The sequence below is a fragment of the Rhea americana genome, unplaced genomic scaffold, assembly GCF_003343005.1.
Source record: "Rhea americana isolate MKP2758 unplaced genomic scaffold, rheAme1 scaffold_0, whole genome shotgun sequence".
Classification (NCBI taxonomy): Eukaryota; Metazoa; Chordata; class Aves; order Rheiformes; family Rheidae; genus Rhea; species Rhea americana.
In genome coordinates, this window is record NW_028185037.1 from 10,933,909 (window position 1) to 10,943,408 (window position 9,500).

At 38.4% G+C, this 9,500-nt stretch overlaps 1 protein-coding gene across 1 annotated transcript in view; it reads right to left on the minus strand.

Annotated features, from left to right (window-relative positions):
* Positions 1–9,113, minus strand: part of SAMD12 (sterile alpha motif domain containing 12) — an 89,022-nt gene extending 79,909 nt beyond the window's left edge. Inside the window, exons 1-2 of the mRNA XM_085299565.1 lie at positions 9,089–9,113; positions 3,764–3,939 (exon numbers count right to left, since the gene is read on the minus strand). Of these exons, the coding sequence (XP_085155691.1) occupies positions 3,764–3,939; positions 9,089–9,098 (186 nt within the window). The 5' untranslated portion in view covers positions 9,099–9,113. The remainder of the gene's footprint in view (positions 1–3,763; positions 3,940–9,088) is intronic.
* Between the last annotated feature and the right edge of the window lie 387 nt (positions 9,114–9,500).

Below are 9,500 nucleotides of genomic sequence, written 5' to 3' on the forward strand. Positions count from 1 at the left end.
AGGGCAAAGAAAAAACACCTCACTTCATTTACTACTATTTCTTTTCACAGTTTACATGAACATTTTAAAGGAGTGTTAATTTGTCCGTCTCCGATATAAAACTGCAATTAYTATCACAAAGAAAAAAAATCCAGCTGTAGTGGTTGCCATTAAAATGGCTGTGTTATTTGTTATGAGGTTACTGTATAATGCAAGCAATGTTATCAAACATACACACCTTATGTAAGAATAAATCCCTGAATAAATATGCTTCTTTTAATAAGCGACAGATCAGAAGCAGGTCTCATGTACACACTGAACAGGGCTTTATGAGTGTAATATGTGAGAAGCCTTGATAAAGTTAACATTCCTGTAGGACAAACTATTTTCTGGATCTTGTTAGGAAAGCATTCTTCTGTTCAAGCTAAAACTCAGAGTAGTATGGGACTTCAGAAGTATAGAAAAACATTCTGCATCATAAATAATTATTTCTGGATGAACACAATAAGTCAGGAAATCTGGGGTTGCAGAGATCTGCAAATCTAGTTCTGTTTAAAAAAAGAAAAGACAATAGGCTAGATATAGGAGTCTGCAGTAGCATCTTAACAAAATAACGATTTCCAGTAAATATACACACAATGGAGGTTAGATGCAGAAGGTGGTAATTAAAGAAATGAAATATCTAAATCATCCTCTGTTTTTCTCAAAGAGAGCTTTATGCTCCATCCACTCAACAGCCTATAATATTTGATGTATTGTGAATACTGAAAAATCAATTACCAACTAAGAGAGWGTGTACATACATGTATATGCATACATATAAAACACACATTTTTACATACAGAGAAATAATAGTAAAAAAGGCTTAGTATTTTTACATTTAATTTCCTTAATTTGTTCTCTTGTACTTTCAGTCTCAATGGATTGCATTCATCAGTTCAGATATGAATAATTACAGTTTTTTCTCGACTTGCTTATATTTGTAACATATCATAGGGGAATATAAGCATTTTCCTTTAAAGTTTCATCTCTATCAGTCTCTAAAAATTAAATGCCATACTCATTGGGAACTTCTAAATGAGTGCTTCTTCTCCCACGCTGCACTTTCTGCTAGTGCATCCTRAATTTAGAAGCAAATGCTTGTACTCCCCTATTTTCAATACAGTAGCTGTATAAAAGGAAAGTTTAAATCTGCAGTGCCTGAGTGATTATTACTGTTCTGCAAGTCCACAACAGATGACAGAAGGACACCCTCCACTAGGGAGCAGATTTTGTTTGTTCTTTTGGATAGCAAAAACCTTAGGGCTGCCTCCAGTTTGAAGTACTGCAGTTGTGCCCAATGAAGACAAATCAGAGGGCCAAGGGCACAGAAAATGGTCTATAAGGCATCCTAAATTGCATTTAACATATTGCACTGCTGTGTACCATATAGATCTCTCTACTGTGGATATGAGGTATGGGTTAATATTGTTTAAAAAAAGGTTTCTTAGCAATCTTATGCATTCAAATAACTGAGTGATGAGGAAATATAAAACAAATGGATCTGCCTGAAGTGTTTTATTTATAATACCTTCCTCTGTTCCCTCTCATCTTCCCACTGGACAGATATGATTGCATGGATCAAGTTTCATAACAACCAGCTTACTTCAACTCCTAAAATCATCCAAGTTACCAACCCAATTCTATATCCACCTTTTGGAGGATAAAGCAACATAATTTTGAAATTTATAGTCTGTCTTTTCTGGCTTGCTATACTATACTATCTCGCATTATAAGGTATGAATCAAGATAAGAAATGCTACTAAGTCAATACTACACAGAAAAGGAGACAAAAAAAATAAGTTACCTAACATGGTAGCAACATATGCACAAAAAGCAGTAATCAACTTCATTCGCTTGATGCCGTTATGCCAAGCTTATTTCATCACACAAAATGCCTATTTGTTGTTGTTGTTGTTGTGGATTAAATCTGAAGCATGCCCAACTCTTTCTACGTAAGGCCTCTGCAATCAGATGCAGGAATCCAATGGCCAATTTAATTACATAGAGACCTATGCTTCCTCTTCTCTCCTCCCTCCCTGCCCATCTCCTGATACACAGCATTGGAAATGATTTTCTATTTATGAAACAGGTACAGCTCAGACAGTAGGAACACAGGCTCCACTGCATTAACCTACTGATATAACTTGATTCCGACTGTCAGTTAGGATGAAACTTTTGCAAAGATGAGCCTCATCCGTCTATGCTCCAAGTCCACTAGATTAGCCTGTGCCTAATCAGAAGCCCCATTGCTTCACTTAGTGCAGTTCATGCCCAAGCTAAGCGTTGACTTTAAGCTCGTGTTTAACACACCTCTCCAGCTTTCAACACAGAGCAGGTTTGCTCCTGGCAAAGTTGAAACATGGGCAGAGTCAGCTTGCTTTTGTCTGCAAAAGACCAAGTAAACACAGTACTAGCTGAGCTTTGTCTCAAAGCCCAGCCAAAAGTTGGCCTCCTTGTTACCAAAGGGAAAATTAAAATCATTAAGCACAAACCTCCCATTTAAGGGCTCAAGAGTAATCAGGAACTTGCTCAATATTAGCCATAAAACAGACTACAAGTAGCACTGATATTGATCAATGCCAGCCTGAATTAGATCTAGTTAATGATTTAAAGATGGGATGAAATGAGTTGAAATTGCACTCATTTATAACTAGATATTTTAGATAAATATCAGAATAAAGAATTCATATCAAGTCTTTATTGTTAAGGCYACTGCTCAAAATATTTAATGCTAATTTATTCTAAAAGTAAAATTCATGACAGCTATATGCGTATTATTTGTTAAATTTATTGTATGGGTGACTTTGGGAAATACTCTTATTTGTTCAGTCATTGAAATAATTGTTATAGCATCCATTTTTTCTTCCCCCTTAAAAAAAAAAATCGTATTTTATTTGCTCTACTAACTCCCAAAGTGTCAGATTCAGTAAAAATCCAATTTTCCACTCTGCAAAAATTAYCCCTAAAATGCATGTTTTTAGAGCTTGCATGGTCAAGAAGACTGACGGGGCCTTTTATAGAATCTGGCCTAAAATATATTTTAAATTCTCTTATTTTYCATTCTAGTTAAACACATATCTAGTAACAAATTACTGTCCTATACCCAGAATGACTGCAGYACACACATGCATCTGCATTTCATAGTCATGTCTATTGTGCATGAACAAGAAACAGAAGAATTCATACCAGCTTACAAATGAGTGTAGACATTTCATTTTGTCTCAAAGAATTCACATCTGAAGTATGTCTATTCAATGACACACTAAATACAGAAAAACTGACCCTGTTTATTTTACTTAAAATTACTTAACACAGCCTATTAAACTCAGTTATTCATATAAAATCCACATATCCATATATCCATAGAAMCTTTCTGTCCCAAGAAAAGAAAAAGCAAACAAAAAATCCCAAACACCCCAAATCTATTCCCATTCTGATTGCTAGTCAAGTAATTTAAAAAAAAATAGGACTTCACAATGCTAGGAAAAGAACAACTCCATTGTTGCTATCATCTTAAAAAAAAAAAAAAAAAAAAAAAAAAAAAAACAAGAAGTGCGTGTGCTAGAACTCAAAACTCAGCTGCTGTATCTCCCTCTGTAACATCCACTCCCCTCAGATGATTATCATTCTGATAAAAGCATATAAAGGTACAAAGGTAAATGCTTTTCAAGCAGGAACAAGAACTTTAAAGTGTTTGGATTCTTCAAGACGCCCAAACAAATAAGGATCCAGCTCAACCTACCTTAGATATTTCTGGCTCCACTTGTCTTTTGGGTGTCTCTTTTGACTCAGGCCCTTTCGGCGTACAAGTGTTCTTAACAGAGGGTGATTCAATTCCTTCACCTTCAAGTTGCAGGTTAATACCTTCTGTGGGGACAGGATGATCAATACCATTTGGATTCAGACTGCAATGGATAGCTGGGAAAAAAAATACAAGAGGAAATACTACTTAGGAAAGAACAACCTGACATTACAAGCATTTATCACAAAACATTAATAAATGCCACATGGTAGCTAGACTCAGGTTGGATCACGGCAAAATAATTGTCCGTAGCTGGACTCTGATTCAGGGCTATTTTAGAAAGAAAATAGGCTGCTGTGTTGAATTGTTTTCTACTGGCATTACTGCTGAGCCCAAGACTCTCAATTTACAGCTGTTACTAGTGGAGGACAATATATTCCACGTATTTATCATTCAGACATACCTTTTTTTTTCTTTTCTAAAAAAATAAGAGTTTTTCTATTACTTTCTTCCTTAACTGCAGTATTCTGTGTCCTAAACAACATGAGGTAAGCTGTGCACAGCAAGTCAGAAGGTCAGTCTCCCCATCCTGCAAAGACTTACCCAGATGATTATCTCCCCTTCAGTACTTTGTACCACTGCAAATTACCATGTTCACCATCCTAACAAGCAAGAGGGATGCACTCTCTAGGAGAATATAATGAGATGTGGACTAATGACAGCAGAATATGGAAAGCAGTCAGGGGGAAAATAAATAAATGCAAACCATACCACAGAAATGCACACAGAACTACAGCAATAGTTTAATTTTTGTTTTCTGTCTGGAATTTCACGGTCCCAGTATTCATGCAGAAGGCAGCCTTAACAACCCTTTTAGTGAGCATACAGAATTTCAAATGTATAGATCCTGAAGCAACTTGTCCTTCATGCAAGTATCTGAATTTTCTTTTCATATTTCCGGATAATTGTGCTGCTTCTAGTGCCACTCATAATTAACAGTCCAAACTTCCTCCGCATGCAAAAAAACTCTGCTCAAATACTGTGGTGCAATGTTTCACAGACTTCACTAGACCCCCCCCAATAAAATAAAATAAAATAAAATAAAGTTACCACTTTACACTTGCTTGGCCAAAGCATGGAAAGCAGGAGGAAGGAGAACTGCCAATTTCTGCTAGCCTAACGATGAGCCCTGAAAGCCTGTCAGAGGAAAGAGGCTCAAGCAGTCTGAGAAGGTAGAGGGCTCTTCAACTACAGCACTTAAAATATATATATATATATATATGTGTGTATATATATATATATACTTGAAATCCCAAAGTCTTCAACGAAAACTCTGAGCCTGTTAAATAACAGCAATTGTTTAGAGAAGGATTAAAGCAAACACCAAAGTCCAGGAAGTTTGTCTTTTTTCCTTGGGACTTGCAAAAATATCTAAATATTTGTGAAATATGCACGATCTGACAAGCACTTGAGCAACTTCATCAGCACATTAGAGATGAAAATGTCTCCTATCTTCAAGTGAAGGAAATATCATGAAGGGTTCATTAACAGCAAGAATATTGTTGTTCATAAACAACAGTAAGTGATAGAAAGCAGTAAAGTACAATGTATTTTATTACAAAGCGCAGCTATTACTTTTTTCCCCCTTATAGAAAAAAAGGAATCCATCACTGGCCCCAAAGAAACAGTAAATTAAAGCAAAAATAGAAAGGGAACTAAATTCCAGTATTACTGTGAGTAGCTGTAAGGAAACCCAAAGGCTCAATCAGGATTTGTCCTAAACTTCTTTTACAAGTGTTTAAAAACATCAGAGATATTTCTTGGAATAGTTAATGCACTTAAAAGACAGCATGAAACAGGAGAGGAGGAATCTTTACATCTAGTCTCCCCCTACATGCCCAGATCTGAGCCATGCAGAGGCCTTCCACTGGGGAGCRAAACACAGAAGGGAACCATGCAGAGTCTGTAGAAGTGAAGCAGGGTATCTACTGGCTATCCTAGACATTCATAGGAGGTTTTCCAGCTAAAAATCACTTTTTCGATATGGGATCCTCCATTTKTTTAGGCTTAGCATAGATAGCTGTAGTTTTGCCTTAAAAATCATTGAAAAGCATCTGGCAAGGTCTTTTGGAACCTGGGTGTTTCCTTTAGGTACAAATTTATCAAAAACTAGAACTTTATTTTAATCAATGGGGGGGGGGGCACAGAAGGAAAAGGGGTCTACAGCAGCTTCCATATAYGTTTATGGATATCATCCTGTCTCCTTTTAATAAAGGCCAGACATTTGCAATTTCTTCTTGACACCTCAAGAGCTGTTACAGATCCCACTTTCCCAAAGCAACTCTAAAGAGTTCCTTCCGAAGTCTAAATTCAGCTGTTATTRGTAGGCCTCTTTCTTTCCCTGTTCAAATCAATTTTGTAGGCTGGCTGAAGACAACACAAAACCAAATCTCATAGTTCTGCCATGGCACCTCATCAATGAGAAGGGAAAATAAGTGACTATTTTCAGTCACTCCTTTCTACCTACTGGTTTTCCCAGCCATACCATCTGAGTCAAATCACAGTGTGAATACCTAAATCTTAATAATCTCAGCAGTGGCATTTAACTTCAGAGTCTTTTATTTGTGGTTACACTCCACACTTACCCTTCCTTGATTTTGCTCTTACCATTGCTACAAGCCTGCAGGGGAAAAAAACTTCCTGAGCATAGCTGCTGCTGGATTCTTCCCTTACAAGATCTCCTTCTTTGTCAGAGAAAAAGCAAAATTTGTTTTATTTCTGCAGTGACGCTAATAGGATTCACCTGCTCTAGCTGTGCTGCCTTCATGGGCAGATATCTAGACCCTGCCAAGCTGYTACAATGAAGGACTCTTTGGGGCTTCTAAACTCCCAAGGCATGCTTCAATGAGATCTTATTTTGTGGTTGTATTTACATTCGTATGTCTTAAGACACTAGAAAACTACCTGATCTCTCCTAGCTCAGATCTATCAGAAAGAAACAAGTAATTAGTAAAGATTACTTCGTTTATGCTCCAGACCACAGAAAAAGACAGATACGATCTGCCACAACAGACTTTTCCGCAGCCTGATGCAGATGGAAACTGTCTGTTAGCAGCCAGACAGACTTAAGTCAGCAGTTCCCCTCCTTCACAAAAAATGAGAGCTATCCCAACTATCCTGTAGAAGGTTTCTTTCCAGCACACCCTGCTCCAGAACAGCAGCAGCAGCTGGAAATTAGCAGTGAAAGGCACTTGGTAAGAAATTGGGGGGGAAAAAAAAAGAAAAAAAGAAAAATCTCAAACTATCTTCTGCAAAGATCTTGCTTAGCTGAATGGTGCAATGGAGGAAGACTCCTGTGCATACCCTTTAACCACTAATAAACCTCAGCCTAATCCAAATCCAGGCAGCTTTTGGCTGCCAGTCCCCTCTCCGTGCTCCCTCGAAGGAAATCCCAGAGCACAATGGGACCAGGCACTGCCCTGGGGGACCCAGTGCCAGCAGGGAGCTTCCTGTGCACTGCAGCTCCTCCCTTCCCAGGGGCACCAAAACAACGCAGAACAGGGAGGGGGCACCACCAAAAGAAAAGCCTTCTGGGTTATAGAAGATTTACCATGCATTACAAGAAGCAAATGACCCARTATTCCTGATAACGTTAGTAAAAGCAGCACTTGGATAGGTTAAAAAAATAAATCATAAGGCAAGATGCTGCTCAAAATGCAGATGGCCTCAGAAAACGCCATTCCAAAGTTACTGATATAATAATGGGGGTAAAAAGAAATAAAAAAATCTTCATGTGTACTGGGGGGGGGGGGGRGGAAAAMAAAAGAAATCTGCTTCTTTAGCCCTGTCACAGGCTTAGCTTACCAATGACAAAGCTGCGACTGACTGTGTTCCCTCGGAAGACTACTCTAGAACAAGATCCCCAGCGTGGCAAGGGGAGGAGAAAACAGAGGTGAGAATAAGTATTATCTGTCACTTGGCAAAGCTAATCTCTCTTTTTCAGGAGTCATCATCTGGTGGCTGGTTCTTTCGTTTCGCTCCAATGCTGCCTCCATCTCTCAGGCACACAGAGACTAAGCAGGAAAGAGCATTTGCTTGCACAGATGTGTTATTTCCTGTTGCCACACAGCAKATGCATCATTTCCATCTCCATGACAGACACAGGTAGAGCTCTCCACCCCTTTTAAATGTCAGTTCACAAACTGTAATTGTTCCCTTTCAAGATTTGTTAGAAGTAGGGGAAAAGGTCAAGGTTTGGTCCATAATAACCTATCCAACCTCGTCTTAAATCAGTACCTTTTAGATCATTTTAGCGAGATAATACCAACTCAAAACTTCAGGATGAACTATACAAAATATAAAGGGCTGACAGCTTCCTGGGTTAAAAAAAAAAATCTATAGAATTGAATTTAAGAAACTCTTACAGAAGAGCATGTATACTATTATCAGTCTCGTGGCTGCCACAAATTGCCAACTTCATCACAAGTCAACTTTTACTTTTGAACCTTCTCCAAGATACAAGTACCATTGTGCTCTATGATCTTCTCAGCTGACTCTTCTTAACTGTAGGACTCATTTTTCAGGACTTCATGGCATTCTCCTGGAAAAGATTCTCACTTACTACAGACACAGAAATTTCTTGCTAAAATACTTGTTTAGGTTCCTACCTCTCCTTGCCCTGACCTTGGCTGATGTCAACACACCCTCTGCATCAGACCATTTTCCTTATACCACCACTTTGGCAATATTCCTACTTTCTCTGCACCTCTTCATTCTACCATATCAAACCAATCTTAAAATTCCCAGACTTTAAAAATCTATCAAGACACCAACTCTGCCTCTAAATGAGTCAATTGTATCAGCCTAATACCATTAGATATCAATAGTATTATTAGATTTTGAAACAGAACCCCTTCTAATATTCTTCTATATAGTCTATCATCCACATGTCTCAGTAACTCTTTATCCAGTTTCAGATCACTTTGAAATTCTCTTATCCCCAATGTCCAGACTAGACAGTGTGCTAAAAAACCCACCTAACAGCTGGTAACATCTTTCTCTTTGTGCTTCCCAGCAATTGTTACTGAACTTGGACTGAAAACTTTCTGTGGTGGCAATTTTTTTCTGGAGGGCTGCGGGTAGATGGATGTTCTGTATAGCTCTGTCTGCACAGCACTGGCTACATGAGGAATTTTGCTGGCAGACTCAATGACACACATTCACAGATTACTTTTAGAAAACCAGACATTACTTAAAACAAAGGTACTTAAAAGCTCTTGTACTCCTAGCTCAGTGGTACAGCTTATTTCTAAGCTCTGAACTGGCCTGAAGACATCTGCTTTTCCAGAACTTTCAAGAAAAGGCTTCTGAGATCCGTCAAGTTACAGAAGTCTGAAATTCTGTGAGAAAACAATAGATGGAACATCCAGAATGGAAAGATGACCATGTTTGCCCTAAAAAAACTAGAGAAGAAACAAAACAATACCCTAAGTATTTTTTTCATAGGCTAGAATACAAACCTAAGTCTTTTTTCAGTAGACAGAGCAAGAGAATTTGTTGCCGTCCAGAAGATGCTTTGTGTGGGCAGACGTTGGTACCCACGCAGATGCCTACGGCATGCATATGCCGTTCCAATGGAGAGTTCTCAGGGCAGCACAAATGCTATACTTCCCTAGCTGCCTTCCTCCCATACGTCTGCCTCACTGATGGCAAGCAGCCAAGAGACAGCTTGTCTGAG